Raw genomic sequence first — 21,099 nt, forward strand, 5'->3', positions numbered from 1 at the left:
GGCACTGCAGATTTCCCTCCCTCCCAAATCCGTTGCTTAAATATAAGCAGGTTTTGGAATGGGAAACTGTAAAACTAACATTATGAGCTCTTATTTTATAGAGCGTTTGCTACTTACCAATAATTGTCTAGTGAAAATGAAGCAATGGAGCAGCTGTAGGTTTTTTTTTCAGTCAGTGAAACATGAATACATTTCCTAACTGAGAATACATGAATCTCAGGTCTCGGTTCCAGTAACATTGGGTTCACTGTGAATATGCAAATATTTTCTTATGTAATTTCCCCTCTGCTGTCCCTCCAAAGCCCAGTTGAGGCTTTCTTGTAAATCTGAAACCTAGACCAAAGAGCTTCCTTCTAGTTTTGAAAATTCAAAGGTTAATGTGTAATGCATCAAAAATGTAGCGCTATGTGTCAGAGCTGCTATTAGCTCCAAATTAGTATATTTATGTTGCAAAGGAGTCTATTATTTCCAATTTCACAAATGTACAGCATCCACAGGGACCCTATAAACATTGGAACAATGTCAAGCACAGCTGGGAAGCTGAAATTCATTAATTCCTTCACAAAAGATCAAGTAGCTCAGTTACACATTGAATAGAGTACTAGACTTAGACATAATAAGACTTGAATTCAAATCCAGCCTTAGACACAACTATGTGATCCTAGGCAAGCCACTTAAACTCTGCCTGCTTCAGTTTCATCATTGGTAAAATGGGGATAATAATGGCACTTCTTTCCAGGAGTAATGAAGACAAAAAATGAGATAATATTTGTAAAGTGTTTTGCAGGCCTTAAAAGAGCTATGTAAATGCTGGTTATTATTATCATGTAATAAAAATAATGGTTATTATTATCTTATGAAATTGTGCCCTGAGTCTTCTGAAATCCTGAGCATTTACTAAATTTGTGTTAAAACTGAAGATTTTTTTGAGGTGTATTCACATGGTCTATATCTAAATAGGAATTTAATGCAAAATTATACATACAGAGACACTTTGCAGCCACCCAGAAACATAATTGAAAATTCCATTCTAGGCGGTTTGCTTTTTAGATATCAGATGATGAAATTGGATGAAACAAAAACCAAATCAAAACTTTCCTTAGTTAAAAATTTAGCCATGCATGCCTAAGTTGTCCCCATGAAAAGGAAGGAAAGGGGGTTGGATTAGAAATACCTCAACAATAACTTTTTAATTAAAAGAAAAAGGGTAACAGGAGAAAGAGCTCATTTAAGTGTTTGTTTAAAATGTCAGTGTCTTTGGTTATATGAAGTCAACAGTTAGACCACTTGGGAGGAGATTTTGTAGTGAGTGAGACAGATGCTGGCCCATTATTATTCTGTTCCTGCACACAGGTCTGAGTCAGCTCTGAAAACACATGCATTGTTTCTTACGGAATGTCTCTCTGGCTCCTAAGAGCAGAATTGTAATGTGATGTCTTTGCTAAAAATGCGATGACTCACAAGTGAGTCAACAGTGAAGGATAACTGTTGTGTTGCCTGGTACCTTTCTATGATATGTGGGAACAAAGATAGCAATGAATTTACTCTTCTGACTTTTCATATAGGAACTTCAACTCATATAATCTGTGAGGTTGGGTCCATTAGATCTGTAGGAAAATCCTGATCTTTTAAGAACCCACTAAAATAGGTTAACATACAAAAGGCCTGCCTGCATTTCTGCTTTCTACCATAGTTTAGAATGCCTTTTTAAATTAAATTAAATTTTTTTTATCCTTTTTTTGCCCTTTTGTATTTTTAAAACTCCAGCTTATATTAAATCTAATTCTTGCTTAGTCTCTGTCATAAGAGGAATTACATTTTATGCACTGGGCACAGAGGTGAGAGGTAGCATGTGAAATTCAGAAACCAGCTAGTAGGATACCTGGAATGTCTGCCATGTAGAGTAGAATAATATGATATTAAAAAAAAAACTGTGAAAGAAGAGCTGGTTGAGGAAATTTACAATAGAATCAGGATTATAAGGATTGTTCAACATAACATTATTTTCAAGCATCCCTATATCATTTGGAAGTACCTATTGGCATATAAACAATTGATATACAAAGTATAAATGATGCCAGTTCCCCCAAGAAACTTTACTAAGTGTACTGTTCTTTGAAAGCTATTTTCATACTTTACAGTAACACTATTATTTTAAAAATTCAATAATTCAGATTTCCATGAATTATGATAGATCATATGTAGTTATTACAAATTAGTGATTTTTTTTACTATATTTGAAAAGATTCATATCATATTGAAGGCTCTTTGTGCTAGTTCTAAAAGCACTGAATTTCTACTCCATTTTATATTCATTTTAATGATATCTTTTATAGAATTTTCTTGTTATCACAGCTTTCCAGTTATTAATTTCCTTGATTATATATTTCCCTAGAAGGTTATTCTTTTCCTCTTTTTTTTCCTTCCATAATCAACACTACTACCATATTACACATAGTACTACATATAATTCTCATTTAATGAAATCTAAACACAGTAATGTAGATACAGTACAATATATGACAATCAAAGATCCGAGAGCCTTTGGGGGAAAACTGTTTTAATATCAGCATCTTGTTGTAACAGCTTCATTTGCTATTGGGATCATCTCTCAGTTGATTTCCCTTGTGTGAAGGTAGTACATGTAGGAAATGGGGTTCAGATAAAGGAAGAGGTGGTTAGCCAGTAAGGTTCACCTTTTACATGGTACGATTTCATTTATTCATTCAACAAACACATTAAGCCCTTTTGTTTGACTGCATCTCAAGGAACAGAAACAGCTCCACATCCTATCATTAGTAGCTAATTTTACTGATAATATGCAAATAATTGTGGTACACACAAAAAAAAGATGCATATGCTAATCTGTTTTGTTTGCCAGTCAAGTTCTAGCTCTGTAGCAGTTTGAGGAAACCAGCCCTGCCCAGTATGACAAGCTGGCTCTGAGTGGCCACAGAGGTTAGCATTAATTTTGTTTTATACTCTGGTAGGCAAAAATGTCTGGGGCCCTTTTTATATGCAACAATCTAGGGTAAAAAGGAGATCCTAGTCATCTTTTGAATTCTATATATGTTATGAGTAAGATCAAGAAAGATATCCATAGGATTGGTTAAGTTCCTTAGGTCTCTGGGTCTACACCGACACTATGTATTATTTACACTATATATTCCATATGTTTCTGAAAGGAAGGGACCTTCTGAGGCAAGACTACATCACACCTATTGTCAGACAGTCAACAAGTATTTATGAAGGAGGTTCTGGAAAGAATGCACCTATGAGAAAAAGATTGGGAAGGATTAGAATTAGGGGGCAACTAAAGAATAAGGTTGAAGCCCAGAGAATGAAAGATGGCTGATCTAGGCCTTCCCCCCAAATGGTGGTTACAGGAAGAAAAGTGGGAGAAAGGGCCCATGGGAGTGGAGTTAGGAGGCATATTACTGTGTGCCTCGCACTGAGCTACATGCTAAAGGAGATGTAAAAGTGTAGATAAGTTTATGGAGTTATGGCCTTTCTGGAGTTTACCGTCTTGTAGAAGAATAAGAAGATTGAGGCAACTATTATACCTATTATTAGATGGTAAATGGATTGTTGTTCAGTTGTGTCTGACCTTCGTGACCCCATGGACCATAGCATGTTAGGCCCTTCTATGATTCACCTTCTCCTAAAATCTGTCCAAGCTTATGTTCCTTGCTTCCATGACACTATCTATCCATTTCATCCTCTGCCATCCCCTTCTCCTTTTGCCTTCAATCTTTCCTAACATCAGGGTCTTTTCCAATGCATGCTGTCTTGGAAAAGAAAATGGATTAGGAAGTTGTAAAACAAAGATCTTTGTCAGAGAATGAAAGTTGTTAGTGTCATGGAACAGAGGAAGCTTACTGGAGGAGTTGGTTTTTGAAATGGTCTTTAAAGGGTTGAATAAGAATTCAATGAGTGGAGAGGGGAAGGAGAGTGAAAGAGGCCATGCCAAGTATAGGGTACAACAGGAGCAAAAGGCATGGGAAAGAGTGGAACAGCGCATGGTATATTGGGGAGATGAAGAGTCTACTCATTTGATAGAAGTATAGTATAGATGGCAGGGTGTTATATGAGCTAATGGAGGTGCCATATTTTTGAGAGCCTTGCCTACTAGGCAAAAGAATTTGATTTTTGAGACCACTGGCAGCCCTTCATAAAATTATGAAATCAAGTAGGTACCCTCCAGCTTCCCCTATAAATGCCTTTCTCCCCAGTTGCAGTCTGAGGTCCAGCTTGTATGGTCTTGCTCTCTGACCTGTCTGTGTGTGGTGTAAACTTCTGGGCATAGATTGTAAGCTTCTTGAAGGTTAGTCTTTGTAACCCTAGCACTAGGCAAAATGCTTTGCATCTAAATTCATTCCATCATCAGGCATTGCTTGGGAACAGTCAAATTTCACTTCCTGGGAGTGCTTTCATTTTCTTAAGGAAATCTTGAAAACCAAAAGCCTTCCAGACCCACACCTAAAGCCTTCTAGATTCATTCATTAAAAGGAATGAATCAGTATTAGTTATATTTCAGTATGAGAGACTGATGAGGAAATTATTGGGGGGCACTAGGCCTTTTACATACCCCTCAACTCATAACACATAAGTAACATCTGCCATTACTCATAAGGCACCAGTTTTCTCTCTTAAGAAAAGAGTGTTGACCATCGCTAAATACTGTGTTCTGCCCTCAAGGCCAGCAGGTCAATTCTTCACTTTAGTTCTCAGAGTTGTAGATGATGAATGCAAAGGACTGAGATTATAGTTGTGTCTTGAGTCTTCTGAGTCTTACCTGCCTGAGGGAAAGTTCATGACCATGAGCTCATGTCTGCCTTCAGAGGGTCAGATGATTATAGCTTCTTCTCAGCATTTACATACTCTAGCTCATTAATTTTGGTTAGCTTGGCTGTCACTTCTGTCTCAAAATTGGGTGATGAACTTCTTTCATAAGAACCAATTTTTGAGGTTGATGGTGAACAATTGGGCTACTTATCAAGTTTTTTGAGCAGCTTCTATGACTCTGTCTGAAATTTCTTCATTACTTAAGGAAGATTCTGGCTATGGGAATGAACTACTGAATAATGAAGTGAGCCGAACCCAGAGAATCATTTATACAATAGTAACACTGTGAAAATAAACAACTACGAAAAATCTTAAGAATTGTAATCAATATGAGCATTCATGATTCTAGAAGACTGATGAGAAACATGCTATCCATCACAGAGAGAGGTGACTGGTTTAGGATGCTGAGTGATTTTTATATACGTACACCTACATATATATATGTGTATATAGGTGTACATGCATACATGCACACATATTTATATACATACAGATATGTACAGTTTGTTTTGTTCCACTAGGCATATTTGTTACAAGGAACTGATTTCCCCTTTTTCTTTTTCCAATAGGGTGAGGGTTGAAAAGGAAACTAAATTTCTGTTGTTTCAAAAAACAAAATTTATCATTTTAAGTTTAAAAAAGAAATGAAATTGCAGCAGTACTGTAATGGTATTGACCGGTCTGGCATATCAACAATTTTGACCAATAGACTTTGATTCTAAACGATCCGATGTGGCCTATTACTCTCTCTCCTATTTGATGGAAAGAGCACAAAGGATATAAGTGATTTTGACAGTGCACGATAGAAAGAAAAGTTATAGAAGAGAATAGATGATATGGATAGGAGAGAATAGAGGGACAGGTTAACCCAGGAAGAAGTGGGAAGAGAATGTACAAGTGAATTCTAGGGAAGCCTTCTACTCAGGCTGGTTTTGTTTTGTTTTGCTTTGTTTTTTTCCTTCATACTTCACTCTTCCCTGCTTTTCTACCTTCAGTTTCTCTCTTTGATTACAAATATGCTTGGGTCTCTTCTATCCTTAAAAAGAACACAGACAAGTGACAATAATGATAATGATGATAATAATAATGATAATGTCTAACATTTATATGATACTGTTTACTATGTCTTAGGCACTATGCTGAGTGCTTTACAATTATTGTCTCATTTCATGCTCACAATGGCCCTGAGAGGTAAGTGCTGTTATTATCCCCATTTTACAGATGAAGAAAATGCGGCAGAGATGAAGTGACTTGCCCAAAGTCACACACCTAGCAAGTGTCTGAGGTCAGATTTGTACTCAGGTCTTTCTGACATCAGGCCTGGTATTCTATCCATTGTATCACCTGGCTGCCCTGCTCCCTTCTCAAGCTTATGTGTTATATTCTTTCTCTTTTTCCTGAAAAAATGTCTAAACTCACTGCTTTTGATTCTTTAATTCCTTGTAAATATAGACTTATACTCCCAGCCTGTACTTCCTGATAACCCACTGACTCCTTACTCCACTGTAATCTGGTTTGCATCACTACCACTCTATTGGAACTGTTTTGTTCAAGATTACAAAGACTCTTGAATTAATTGTCAAATATAGCTAGGTGGAACAGTGGATAGAGTGCTGGGCCTGGAGTCAGAAAGACCTGAATACAAATCTGGCCTCTTTGTTAGCTGTGTGACCTTGGGCAAGTCACTTAATCTCTGTCTGCCTCAGTTTCCTCAACTGTAAAATGAAGATAATAATAACATCTACCTTACAGGGTTGTTGTAAGGATAAAATAGTTCATATATGTATATATGTATGTATATATATATATATGTATGTGTGTATACATATCTACACACACACACACACGTAAGTACTTTGCAAACTTTTAAGTGCTATATAATGTTAGCTATTATTCTTCTGTAAATTTAAATAGCTGGGTAATTGCCTCCATACTTTCTTTTCTCCTACATTTTTGCAGGGCTTTATAATATGAGGTAGGAAATGGTATTTGATGAAAATATCCATAAAAACACAATTTACTTCTTTCTTTTTCTAAATGTAGCTCCCTTTCACCCAATAAACTGTTATTCTAGTTTTGAGATTCTGTTTGCTTCACTTAAAACCATAGCTAATAATGCATTTACTTTAACTAGGCTATTGGGAAAGGACATATTTGTTTAGAGAACACTATATTTAATCAAACAGTATAATACATTAAGAAACATGAAAAGATTTGCCCCCCACTGCAGACTTACAGGGTTACATTCTCACATTACCGCACCACCAGTGACAAGTGTACATTCAGAGGAAACATAGATGAATAGGGAAAAGGAATAGATGAGGCATGGGTGGGAAACTTCTATGTGGTGAGTGCACATGTATTGTTGGGGCAACTGATAGCTATAAGTCCAACTCTGTGATAGTATTATGTTCACTGCAAGGTATTCTGCTGCTGGGCATTCTGTCTCTGTTCCTCCTCCTGTCATCTGATCTGTTCATTGAACTACTCTCACCAGCTCTCTGTTGGTTTCTAACTATTCAGCCATCTGCCTCTCTGCTCCCTTTACTGGGAGGTAGCTGCTGGTAAGCCTCTCCCTTGCAAAGAAGGGTTAAGCTGTTTTAGTTCACATAGCTCTAGAGCACCTATTTAAGCAGTCAGCAAAATCCAGGAGAAGCCTTGAGGCTGGTGTGAAACCTGTATTATTTTTTTTTTGGTACTGCTTTTTTAAAATGGGTACTGTTCATGGTTTCCGGCACCCACCAACCATCTAAGTTGGGTTAGAGAGTTTCTGTTAACATGTTTTAGATCTCCAATTTTCAGCATATATCCTTTGAAAAGACAATTTAAATGATTATACCCAACAAAACTACCAAAAATAGTATGGGGTTGGGTTGGGGAGGTTACCTCAGCCCCCATTAAACTCCCAGTTGCCATACAAATCAACCCTGAGAGCAAGAAAAACTTAGATCAGGGGTTCTTAATATTTTTTGTCTCATGGATCCCCTTTGCAAATTGGTAGAGGCTATGGATTCCTTTCTGGTGTCATGTTATTAAGTGCATAAAATAAAGTACATAGAATTACACTAAGGAAACTAATTACATTGAAATACTTAAGTGTGTATAAACATACACACAGCACATATACATATACATACATACATGTGCATACACACATATATAAAATATATCTTAGGTTTTCAGATAAAGCTAATGCAGCTATTCACCCCCACTTTAAATCTTTTGCTTCAAATTCTTGCCTTTATTATGAAAAACTGCCCTGTCAAGAACAAAATATGAGGTTTTGTTCAGCATTCTTACCATTGGCAAACCTCATTGGTCTCCCTATGTAAATAATCACCAATCTCCACAATTGTGAGTGATACTCCTTATGTTTGTCACTTGTAAACACACTTTCCAAACTCCTTTATTGATAGAGACATGTTACTTGATGTATTTTCGAATTTCTACTATTTTATATTGTTTTTAATTCTATAAATTTTGACCTTTTAAGTCCAACTATTGGTAGTTGAAACAAGTAATAGTTAGCCTGGCATAGGATACATAGGAAATGATTGAATAAGTTTTGTATGAGCCTGAATCTAATTTTTAACAGCTGTGTAAAGTGGAGTAATCTCATTTTAAATATCTGTTGGATTTTTCTCTTTTTGCCCGTGCATTTGCCTCTTTAATGTCATCCTCTTCCCCCAAGCTTCCTTCCTACAATTATGTTCCAAGAAACTAATGGATTTAAGCATGTCCTATTTTGGAACTTTAATAGCATTTGATTTATTTTCCCCCCAAACCTCTAATTTTTGCTTTTTACTGGACCAAAGGAAGTAGAGCTGCTGATCTCCCTCCTTTTAATGTGAATGTCATGATGATGGCCAGTCCTGGGGAATAGTAGCAAACTCTTGAAAACCATCTCTGCCTGCACTTCCATTTTTTGAAAACCTAAGATATTTACCATGTTATATTAAAAAGCTATAGAATGATCAAGATTACCCTGTAATTATATCTAATGGAAGGGAAGTGACCCCAAATTATAGTATATTATTGTGACTGCTGTTGCCTTAGTAACGTACCTGGATCAAACCACCTCTCAGGAGTTTCTGACTTACTACTGTTGATAATAGTTGTCTCAAAGCTAGTGTGTCAGGGCCCAGGAACACTTTTTTTTTTTGGATGATGTGAGAGCATTATTTTGCAACAGACACCTTTGTACTCTTATGTGAAATAATCTGTGGATTCCTTGCTGCCTTCCAAGTTAATTGGAGAGTTTACAATGGAGCCTGATAAAAGCAAATAACCCTTATGCCTTATCAACAGAGAGATGGTGACCTTCCTACTTCAAAGAAGAAACGCCAAGCAGGGGAGAAGATTATGTATACTTTGGTCTCTGTACCACATGGAAATGACATTGCATCGCTCTTTGAATTAGATGCTACTACTCTTCAGAGAGCTGATTGCCTAGTGCCAAGGTAAAAAAAAAGGGGGGAGGGGGGAGGAAGGATAAAGAGATTTCTTTAAAGCAGTGCACCATTGAGTAAAGAAACAAAATAAGTTTTATTGAATTAAAATTAGGAAGTAATTGTAAGTAAACAAATAGTAAATGAAATATTGATCTTGCCATTATAAACAGATTAATTAACTTTTAAAATGAATTGAAATGTACTTAAGATTTGACAGATAGAAAGAATGCTTCAGAATTAATGCTTCATAATGCTCTTACTTAATATTGTTGGGCCCACTCCTTCCCTTCCAGGGTCATCCTTCTCCCATTAAGGGGAAAAGGGGACACTTCTAATGAGAAGCAACAGAATGGTGTTTTGTGGGGCAGAGGCACCTGTTGATTATAGCTTACCTGCCTGTTACCACTCCATCTGATTCCAATCTCATTCTAGATGTGAACCTTCTCAGGCTAACAACGAGAGCCTCCCTTCCTGGAAGAGGATGGAGAATTATAGAAAAGAAAAAAAGAAATCTCCTCCCACTCATCTCACTAGCCTGATTGTAGGATGTAGGCTGCGGCCCTGCCCCAGAGTTCCTTGTCTTTCCCTGCTCTGTTCTCCTTCCCATGTCCTTCAAAGCCCGTCTCCAGCACCAGCCTCATTGCCAAAGAGTTTTCCTCTCTGTTGGAGGAAAAACTTCCTTTTTAGTGTTCATTTTTTGGGGAAGGAAAGAGAATTTTTTCACTTTAGAAGTCTCTTTTTCTCTAACCAGTTGGGATGCTGACTACAAATCATTTGTATTTATTAGTCAAAGCAGATCTCTTAAGGGCAGACTTATTGTAATAGAAGGGCTTTTTTTTTAACCTTAGAAATATATTGATATGAGCTATCATAATTAAGAATCTCCATTCAACAACACTATGTTAACTTAGTTAATTTTACTATATGTATTGTAAGATAAAGAGAGCACATGACTATGCTTGGTATTGTCATAGAGGATAGACAGCCGGCCTTGAAGCTAGGAAAATGAGTTCAAGTCTCTCCTATGATATATACTGGCAATGTAATCCGGGACAAATCACTTTAAATCTCCTTGTTCTGGGCAATTGTAAGTTTTCAAGTGGCAGAGAAGGTACTATTGGTAGAATTTCCTTACCTGGGAGTTCCCTATACCAATGAAATCACAGGTTCAGTTCTTATTTCTATCCTTATTTTAAGGTAAAGAAACTACTTTTATTTAAAATTATCCTACAATTACAATTTTGTTGAAGATACCGGATCATCCGAGTCCCAATTAAAATGAGCTACTGAGATTTTATTAGAAGAGCCAGGGTGTCCCAGAAGTCTTAGTGCAGTTCCAAACCATTACAGCTTTAAACTGCACCAAGAATTTTGGGACACTTTGTATGTCTACAGTGTAAATTACTTTTAATTGCTGTTTAGTTATGTTATTTGAGGTATGTGAATGATTTAGAAGTTTTACTGAACATTATGTTTTATGTTGTTTTGATTTTAGGAACTCCTATGTTCGGCTGAGACATTTATGTACTAATACATGGGTAACCAGCACCAGTATCCCTATAGACACTGATGAAGAGAGACCTGTGATGCTGAAGGTAAGTAATACTGATGTTATTTCTATTTTGAACCACACAATGGGTAAACTGTATCAAGGGATGGTCAGTTTCTTCTTCATAGTCCATCTTCACCATTATTAATGATTACTGAAACTCAAATACAAAATTAAAGCCTGTCCTCTCTTAAAAGAGTTGAAATGATTGAGCTTGCTATTCCAAAGACAGGTTCCCAGACTACCCAGAGTTCCCAGCACTCACCTGAAAAGATCTGCATTTACCACCCTCCCCAGTGTAATAGAAGAAAAAAGTTGATGTTGACTTAACTTCTTGAAGTTTTAGCTCTCTTTCTGTAAGGGAGAGAAGAATAATAGTAATGATTATAAGTAACAATTATATAGCACTTGACATTTTCTATATCACTTTCACATACACGATCTCATTTAGTCCTTATAATATTGTTAGGTAGAAGCTTATCAGCCTCATTTTATTGATGAGGAAAACCGAGGTTCAGACGGCTGAGTACCTTAGAAGTACATCTCCTGGAATCCTACTGAAAATTAGCAGTAGTGTGCAGAGAGGGGACACTGTTCTAAACACTGCACTGGTCAGAGGGCAGGAAGAGTGGCTATGGAAAGAGGGTGGCCCGGCTGTTTAATGTGGGTGACTTGTACTGTGATTATCCATTGCTGATTTTTATGGTTGAAAAATTCAGAGAAAACTGCAGTAACTAAAAGAAACTGACCTTAACAATGACCCACATTTATAGATTGGAACTTGTCAAACAAAGGAAGATAAGGAAGCTTTTGCCATTGTGTCAGTCCCTCTGTCCGAAGTCCGGGATTTAGATTTTGCCAATGATGCAAACAAAGTCTTAGCATCCACGGTTAAAAAAATGGAGAATGGAGCAATAACTCAGAATGAAAGAAGGTCAGTGAGTCTTTTATAAACTGCATCACAACACTCCATCTCTGGACTCCAGGCATTTTCACTGGCATCCTCCCATTTCTCCCATCCCTGGAACTCTCTCCTTTCTCATCAATGCTTCCTGCCTCCTGTGGTGTCTTTCGTGTCTCAGCTGACGTCTCTCCTAGTCTTCCTTAATGCTGGTGCCTTTCTTTGAGATTATCGCCAATTTTTCCTGTATATCTCTTGTTTGTATATAGTTGTTTGCATGTTGTCTTGCCACTAGATGGGGGGCTCCTTGAGGGCGGGGATATTTTTTGCCTTTCTTTATATCCCCAGCACTTAGCATAGTGCCTGGTGCATAGTAGGCCATTAATAAATCTTGACTTGACTTGCCATCCAAGTAACTGAGAGTCAATTATCAACTCTTACACAAACTTCAAATAAGTGAAATGATTAAGAGAGAATTAAGATTAAGCTCAGTGTCACCACATCTCTGTCTCTGTGTGAAAAGGAAAAACAGCACATGATTCTTTGAGCACTGTCAATAAATTAAAATGAAACATCATATGGGATACTTTTCATATTTTATGCTAAATTGAGAAACAGTTGCCTTTTTTGTTTCCCTTTTGTTTGTTGGATTAAGTGCTTAGTTTATTATGAGGAAAATGGGAAGACTTGTTTTTAGAACTGGGATCCACCTTGCAGAGGACCACTAAAAAGAAAAGGTTTTGCATAATTTGATTCTTCAAATTAGCCCATATACACATCTCAGCTCTGTGCCCGGCACTGAATCAAAAAGCCCGTTGGATATATCTCTCAGTCTTATTTTCCTGTCACAGGATCAGGATCATTGTACCTTGAACTGAGAATTAGAGAGAGTGAGAAAAATCACTATAGTTCTTTGTCTTTTTCCCTTTTGCAATGTTCTAACATGAAGTCCCAAAAGTGAAGAACCAAATATGTACTACATGGAAAATAAAACTTTATTTCAAAATAAATTGTATACATAATATATACACATATACACATGTGCATATATGTATACACATACAGGGATTACATGCAAAATTAAACTGTACCCCAAAACAAGCAATACATATGTACATATCTACATGGACACACATGTACCTATATGTGCACAAACATATGTATTACATGTGAAACGACACTTTAATTAGAAATAAATCCTTTATGTGTATATATGCGGGCAGCTAGGTGGCACAGGCCAGGCCTGGAGTCAGGAAGACTTGAGTTCAAATGTGGCCTTAGATACTTACTAGTTGTATGATCCTGGGTAAGTCACTTAACCCTGTTTGCTTCAGTTTCCTCATCTGTAAGATGAGTGGGAGAAGGAAACAACAAATCACTCCAGTATCTCTGCCAAGAAAACCCCACTGGGGTCACAAGGAGTCGCACACAACTGAAAAAATGACTGAACACAGCGTGTGTATACACTCACATACACACATTGTTATTCAGTTGTTTCAAACTCTTTGTGACCCCAATATTCTTGGCAAAGATACTAAAGAGGTTTGCCTTTTCCTTTTCCAGCCCATTTTACAGATGAGGAAACTGTGGAAAACGGGGTGAAGTGACTTGCTCAAGTAAATGTCTGAAGCTAGATTTGAATGCAGGAAGATATATCTTCCTGACATCAGGGAGCATTCCTTCACCACCTAGCTGTCTGTGGCTGAGTGTGTGTACACACACACACACACACACACACACATGCACACGCGTATATGTGCATGCATTTATATGTACACATATATGGATATGTGCATCTGTGTATAAACATATACATGCAGACATGTATCTTTTACATGTGTTGCATGGAAAACAAAACTTCAGAAATCATTATCAAATATATTCAAACATATATATGCATTATTTTATAAAATACATGAATATACATATATTACATGAAAAATAAAATTTTGAAATAAATCTTTGAAAGTGCCGTTTACTGTTTTACAAGTGAGAGCGTTTTAAGTTTTGCAGATCAAACAACTTATCTTCCCTCTTAGGCCTCCTCTTTCCCCTTTTTGATTCAGACTTTGTGTGGGAACTTTTTCCAGCAATGCTTATCACCAACTTTGATTTTTGGAGCCTTGACTGGTGGAGTGATTTGTTCTCGGTCTTAGGTCTTAGTTCTAGTCAGAGTCAGTCCTTGAACCAGGATCTTTCGGTAACCGTGTCCGTTCCTCTGTTGTGGCACATTAACTGTCCTGACTATGATAAAGTATCTTCTTTGGTTCAGAGGGCGTGAGTTCAAATCCAGCCTCTGAGATTTGCTACCAGGTGGCCTTGGACAGATCACTCAAGTTCCTTGGGTCTGCTTTTTCCTCTTTGAGAAATGAGATCAGTGTCAAGGACCTCTGGGGTTCCTTTCAGTTCTAGGTTTCTCACCCTGTGATCCCCTTACATGTTTTATCTGCAGAATTCAAGGAAGCCTGAAGTTTAATGAAAGACCGAAAAGGTTTGTAATGTGTTCATCTGTGTGCAGTTCCATGGTAGTTTTAGTTCCTGGGTATTTTTAGTCAGGAGGAGATGGCATGGTTTAAGGGAAGGACTTTTGGTGCTAGAATTAAAGAATCTGGGTTCAAAAACCATCTTTTGCACTTACTAGCTATGTGGCTGGTATTTCATGATGAATCATATGGAAGTAGTTCTTTTAACATAAATATATTATTTCAATTATAATTTGTAAACTAAAACCACTAACATAGATTTTTATAAAATCTTTTTGTTGTTTTAGTAGTGACCCACAGCCTGACAGAATATTTTCCGATAAATGCATGACTAAACAAAAAAAAATTGTTAAACACCATGTTTTGTGCAAGGCAACTAGGTGGCTCAGTAGACAGAGCACTGGGCCAGGATTCAGGTAGATCTGAGTTCAAATGTGGCCTCAGACACTGACAGTGTGACCCTGGGCAAGTCACTTAACCTCTGTTTGCCTTAATGCAGAAGGAAATGGTAAACCACTCCAGTATCTTTGCCAAGAAAATCCCATATGGGGTCATGAGGAGTCAGACATGACTGAACAACAGTGTTTTGTGCATTATGCTAAGTTCTAGGGATTCAAATGTAAAAGTGAGTAAGTCTCTGATTTTAAGGCGCTTATATTCTAGTGGGAGATTCCACATATAGGGGAATGTCTGCCAGGGAAAGGAGTTTTGGTTTGGATAGTCCAAGAATTGGTGATCCACAGGGCTTTTTCCATATGCAGTGGTAGTGTTGATTTTATTGTTGTGCCTAGAGCAAGAAGCAGAAAGGAAGAAGGGTATGTAGGCAAGATAGATAACAGTTGGATAAGATACATGGCTGAGTGATATGGGAAGCATGGTGTGGATGGAAGCTTGCTAAATAGAGTAGATTAAATGAGTTTGTATTCACTATTGATAATGCCAGTGGCATGTTCTTTAGGGAAACTTATGCTATAAACTCTGTAATGATCTAGGTCATTTGCTTCTTCAGTTATTCGTTTTTGTCATGGGTCACTTTTTTTTTTTTTACTTTTAGGCAGTTGGGATTAAGTGACCTGCCCAGGGTCACACAGCTAGTAAGTGTCAAGTATTTGGTCTGAGGCCGGATTTGAACTCAGGTCCTCCTGACTTCAGGGCCGGTGCTCGATCCATTGCATCACCTAGCTGCCCCATGGGTCACTTCTTGTGAGTCAGTTATTGAATCCTGCTTCTTTTTAATTATCTATTTTTTGTAATTTTTTTGTTCAGCAATTAAAAAAAATCCATTTGGCTCTAAGATCTTCAATTTTTTTCCCATGTTCTTTTCTTAGAAATGAATGTGAACTTGTATTTCTCTGTATAGAAATTCTTCTTCCTCATGCTAGCTACTCACGCTCATATGTTATATTCATGTCTGATTTTTTTTTAGAGGGTATATATACAGGTGATTCTGCAGATGAAAATATCTCCTGATACTTAAGACCTTCTTAGGAACCATAGAGAACTTCCAGTATTCCTATCCACCATGTTTGGAAACGATGACCTTATATTCTGCCTGTGTCATTATTTGCAGGATGACATATGCCATTTCTTTGAAGGCATTTTTAACATTCCTGTTGTTCACAGTTGCAGGTATTTGGCTATGTGATTACTGGGTCTCGAGGCTTTGGGTTTAGTTGTCCAGGCACTCACTTGTCGTAACATTTCTCTGTAAAGAAATCTCAGTAGCAACATCGTTTTAAAATTTTTTAAAAAATTTTTTGGAGATAATTGGGGTTAAGTGACTTGCCCAGGGTCATACAACTAGTGTCAGAGGTCAAATTTGAACTCAGGTCTTCCTGACTCAAGTCAGTGCCCTACTATGCCATCTAGCTGCCCCAATACCTTTAGGAGTCAGTAGGGTCCAGTGGAAAGAATATTGGCTCTAGAGCCAGAGAACCTGGGTTTATATCCCACTTTTGACACATGTGTGACCCTGGGTAAGTCATAACTTTCCTAGGTCTCTGTTTCTCTTATCCATATAAAATAATAGGCTTCTGAGTTCCCTTCTAGCTCTAAGCCTCTGGTCCTGTGATCCATGATCTGTGACCTGTAATGTATACATTCATAGTCCTTAAGAAGGTATAGTGGAAAGAACTCAGAGGAACTAGGTTCACATCCCACCTTGGACACTCACCACCTGGGTGACTGTGAGACATCTCAGCCTCTCTGGGCAGCAGGTTCCTCATCTGCAAAATGAGGGTTTTGGCCAAAATGGCCTCTGAGGTCCCTTCCAGCTCTTGAGCTACGGTCCTATGGAAATTTTTCCTTTTCGTGAGAAGTTATCTTTTAAGTAAGCCACATTTCCTTCTGCTTTTACTTAAGCACCTTGAAATTGAACACGTTCATCACAAACATTCCTAGAAAGCCTTTGAATCATCACATCCCTATGCATTATTGTAGACATACAAGCAGCTCAGAGGCATTGATCTGTTGTCTACAGTTAAGTGTCTCTGTGGAAGTCAGCTGTCATTTCCCTACTCTGTAGGTTGAAGAACCTGAGCTATGGAGAGTGTGAAGAAGCAATGCCATGAGTCAGGTGCAGAACTGGGATTGAATCTCAGAGTTTCTGGAAAATAACTGTGCTCCCCTCAGCAAAATTGTGGTGCTTCACCGGATAGACTTCACACAAAGCATCATGCTGTTGGTAGTTACTTTGGCAACTCAACCAGTGTAACAGGCTTGCAGGGATTTTTGTGTGTTTGTTTGTGTGTTGTTGCTATTTTTGTCTAGGGAAGAGTAACTGTGAATCCTAAATTGTCACTGTTTCTTTCTAATTGTCCCATATGAGATTTCCACTTTCGCAGACTCAAGAATTTTCATCTTTGTATACTCTCTTACCTTTGGTTTACATTGATTTGGTTTCTATGGTATGAGGTGTTTCTTTGTAAAATTATTTCCTAAAGTTAAGCCTACCACACGATAACATTTCTCTATTGTTTTTCTATAGATTTGTGACAAAGTTATTGGAGGACCTCATTTTCTTTGTTGCTGATGTACCTAATAATGGACAAGATGTTCTGGATGTGATAGTCACTAAGCCAAACAGGGAAAGGCAAAAATTAATGCGGGAGCAGAACATATTGGCACAAGTGAGTTGTTTTATATGCAATATTTTATCTGTGTGACTAAGCGTCATGGTCAGATCTTCTCTGTTGTGCTGACTGGCCCAATTTCTAGGTAGGCTACTAGACAATTTCCAGGTGCATGATATATTCTGAACTCTTCTACTTCGTTCCCTCAACTCATATGTGAATCTAAATAAAAATGCATGCCCAATGAAACTAATATTTTATTCATTCTTTTCTCACCTAATAGCTGTTCACTAATGAAATATGTTCCTTTGTCATGGCCCATGTATATGAACCTAAGGAAGGCATATAAAAGAGAAGATAGTTACTAGTTCATGCAATTTTGTATGATTTGGAAAAGGAAGAAAATTTATATATTGTTATCAAGTAGAACTCTTTTCTAGTAGACTCATATAGATGTAAGGTTTGCCTTAGTGAATACAATTAAAAATTGGAAGTTTGATTGCAAAATCAGCTCGGAGAAAAGTAATTTTTGCCATTAGCACTCTTATTATTTTAATAAAATTGATGGTAAGGGTTTATGTGGCCTTTTAACATTTAACATATTTGCTATTGTTCAGTCTTTTCAGTCGTGTCTGACTCTTTGTGACTCCATTTGTGGTTTTTTTTGGCAAAGACAGTGAAGTGGTTTGCCATCTCCTTCTCCAGCTCATTTTTATAGATGAGGAAACTGAGACAAACAGGGTTAAATGACTTGTCCACAACTAGTAAGTGTCTGAGGCCGGGTATGAATTCAGGTCTTCCTGACTCCAGGCCTAGCATTCTTTTACACTGTGCCACCTAAATTGCCCGTTAACATATTTAAGACACCGTATTTCAACAGCATAAGTGTTATAAATTCAATAGCCTTTAATGTATAGTGCTTATGTATTATGCATGTGTTTATTCTGCTATCTCTTAAGCTACAATATAAAATTCTCCTTCCAAAGTCCTTTCTCATTGGTGGAGCATGTATTGCTCATGTCAGTGCATTGTGCTGAAAGAGCGGAGATGAATCTTTCAGAGTCCCCAAGTTCTTTACCTGCTGAGAATCTGGCTGAGTCGGTATTGCTAAAAGCACGTCACTGTATTGAATTATTATTGCTAACTCCTTATATTTTCAAAGCTCTAGCCAGTAATTTTGTTATTCCTCATGAACCCTTTCATATTGCAAAGAGCACTTAGAGTCATAAGTCAAAGGACCATTTTCATGTGACAATGTGTGGAAATTGTCATTCTCAGTACATACCTATGAAATAGGAATTGTTTTCAGCCATGCTCTCTTTGTATATGACAAAGAAATAAGCTCTCCCATAAACAATGTGTGTATTTGCATGTGCCATATTAAATATAGGATTTCTTTTATATTATGTCATAGTTGGAGTAGAAAAAAATTTACAAATAATGGTTTTTAAATAGCTTATAAGATGAAAAATATATTCTTAGTTGTATATATCTTTGTGCATTACAGTATCACAGGATCACATACACTTTCTGTGTGCATATTTTGCAAAAGGCCATTTTCTTACATGTTCACTTGGAACAAAATACATATAAGGCATCTATTAAAATAATAATTTTTGTTATGTGACACCCAAAAATTTTGTAATAGCAGTGGAATTGCAATGCTTAGCAATATTTAGGTCCTTTATTGAAATGAACTCAACCTATGCCATAAGAAAGTTCATCTGATGAAATTTAGTGTGGTAACAGCTAGCTGGCTAAAAAAACGTTTTAACAGTTTTTTTCTAAACAGCTAATTTTTATTCCTGATAGGTGTTTGGGATTCTTAAAGCTCCCTTTAAGGACAAAGGGGGAGAAGGATCAATGCTGAGACTTGAAGATCTGGGGGACCAGAGATATGCTCCCTACAAGTACATGCTGAGGCTCTGCTATCGAGTTCTTAGACATTCTCAGCAGGACTATCGGAAAAATCAGGTTGGACTTCTAGATAATTTCTTCATGAATTTTTACTTTTTAAATGAAATCTAAAATGACTTTTGCTACTATTATATGACATATAGATTAATCCAAAGTAGGAATTTAACATTTGAATTTAAATATTTTGAACGGATCAAAATATCTTAGAAGTGTTCTTAGGATTTGAAGTCAGAGGACATGGGTTCAAATCCTACCTAACTATTTAATACCTTTGTGACTTAGCAAGTCAGGTAAACTCTCTGGGTTTCACCTGTAAAACAAACAAACAAAAAACCAGAAGAGGTCAGCTAAGTGACATCTAATAGCTCTGTCAGCTCTAAATTCTGTGAACCTAAATAGTTCTACCACCATATTAAATGTACCGAAAATTGATTTCTTACTTTGAACTAGTATTTACTAGGTTTTAACTTACTTTTTTTTTTTGGTGAAGCAATTGGAGTTAAGTGACTTGCACAGAGCCACACAGCTAGTAAGTTATGTGTTCAAAGTCTCATTTGAACTCAAGTCTTCCTGAATCCAGGGCCGGTACTCTATCCACTGCACCACCTAGCTGCCCCTTTCCTTACCTTTTTGTCTGGATACCTTAAGACTGTCTCTTGTGCAAAACTTCTAAATTCCTAAACATATAAATAAGGGGTGACTTTGCACACTACACCAAAGATTCTTTCCTTTACAGAAAAATTCACTACGTATTCCCTTTAAAGTATGGGTTCTCTTAGTGTAGTTAAAACAGTGGTTGATTTATAAAAATCAATTTGCATGTAACTTTTCAGGAATGCATCTAGTAAGTAAACCATAGCCATATTTATTATGCTGGGCATCATTTGTCACCTCTATTGACTTCCATATTCCAACACATATTACCTAAAATTTCCTTAAATTTCAAGCTTCAGATTATGAAACATGAAGGAAAGTAATTTCCTACTTTATAAATCCTGTTAATTACAAATCTTATGCATTAAATTTACTTATAAGAAATAATGCTTATGCTTTTTTTTTCAGAGAAGGATAGTGAAAATTCTGTGTATTGGGATGTCTTTTCTAAGATAATAATATCTCAGTTATTAGTAGAACTTGAGAAATAAAAATTGGTGAATTTAGGCACAGTTTGCCCAAACTTGGAGCTAGAGAGGAGTTAAATGGGAGTATATGTGTGAAGTAACAAAAATTATGACTAAAGAACATCTGATTAAGAGCTAACAATAATATTATTTTACTCAAAATAACTTTTAAAAACTTGAAGATATTATGAAGAAAACTTGAAGCTGCTCCCTTCCTAATTGTGACTTTTATAGAAACACCTACTGAAAACAAAACAAAACCACAAAACATCTAAATCCATCTGAGATCTTGTATGTAACATCTCACAGTTTATATATACATACCTAAAGATTAGGAACAAAGACCTGTATATTCATTAACCATTTTCACTCCTCTAATTATACAAAATAATTGAACAACAACAAAATTATGCAAAAAAATTGATTCATAAATCATAGCAATATTGTCACTTTAGGGGGCAAGCTAAAAAGACTAATCTTTGTGTCTCCTATGATAAATAATAAAATAAGTAACAAATAATAGTAAATTGAACCACCAGTTGGATTTAGGCCAGTCAATTCTTGAAGTGCTTCATCATGTAAAATATTTAATTATAATTAGATTGTGTTTTTCCCTGACAAGTATTTAGTAATAATAAGATATTTAAACATTATATTTTATGAGATTTTCCTTTATAATTTGATTTCAGCTCTATGTCAATTTTTTTTTTGCTTTCTCTATTAAGCTACTTAATTTTTCAATGCTGCTCTCTTTAAATATA

The 21,099-nt window shown here is 36.7% G+C and overlaps 1 protein-coding gene across 1 annotated transcript in view; it reads left to right on the forward strand.

Moving 5' to 3' along the window:
• ITPR2 (inositol 1,4,5-trisphosphate receptor type 2) overlaps nt 1-21,099 on the forward strand; it is a 509,346-nt gene that overhangs the window by 173,325 nt on the left and 314,922 nt on the right. Inside the window, exons 11-15 of the mRNA XM_020965011.2 lie at nt 9,154-9,305; nt 10,792-10,891; nt 11,619-11,779; nt 17,216-17,357; nt 19,113-19,274. Of these exons, the coding sequence (XP_020820670.1) occupies nt 9,154-9,305; nt 10,792-10,891; nt 11,619-11,779; nt 17,216-17,357; nt 19,113-19,274 (717 nt within the window). The remainder of the gene's footprint in view (nt 1-9,153; nt 9,306-10,791; nt 10,892-11,618; nt 11,780-17,215; nt 17,358-19,112; nt 19,275-21,099) is intronic.

Source organism: Phascolarctos cinereus, unplaced genomic scaffold (assembly GCF_003287225.1).
Source record: "Phascolarctos cinereus isolate Bilbo 61053 unplaced genomic scaffold, phaCin_HiC Scaffold_1;HRSCAF=81, whole genome shotgun sequence".
Taxonomy (NCBI): Eukaryota; Metazoa; Chordata; class Mammalia; order Diprotodontia; family Phascolarctidae; genus Phascolarctos; species Phascolarctos cinereus.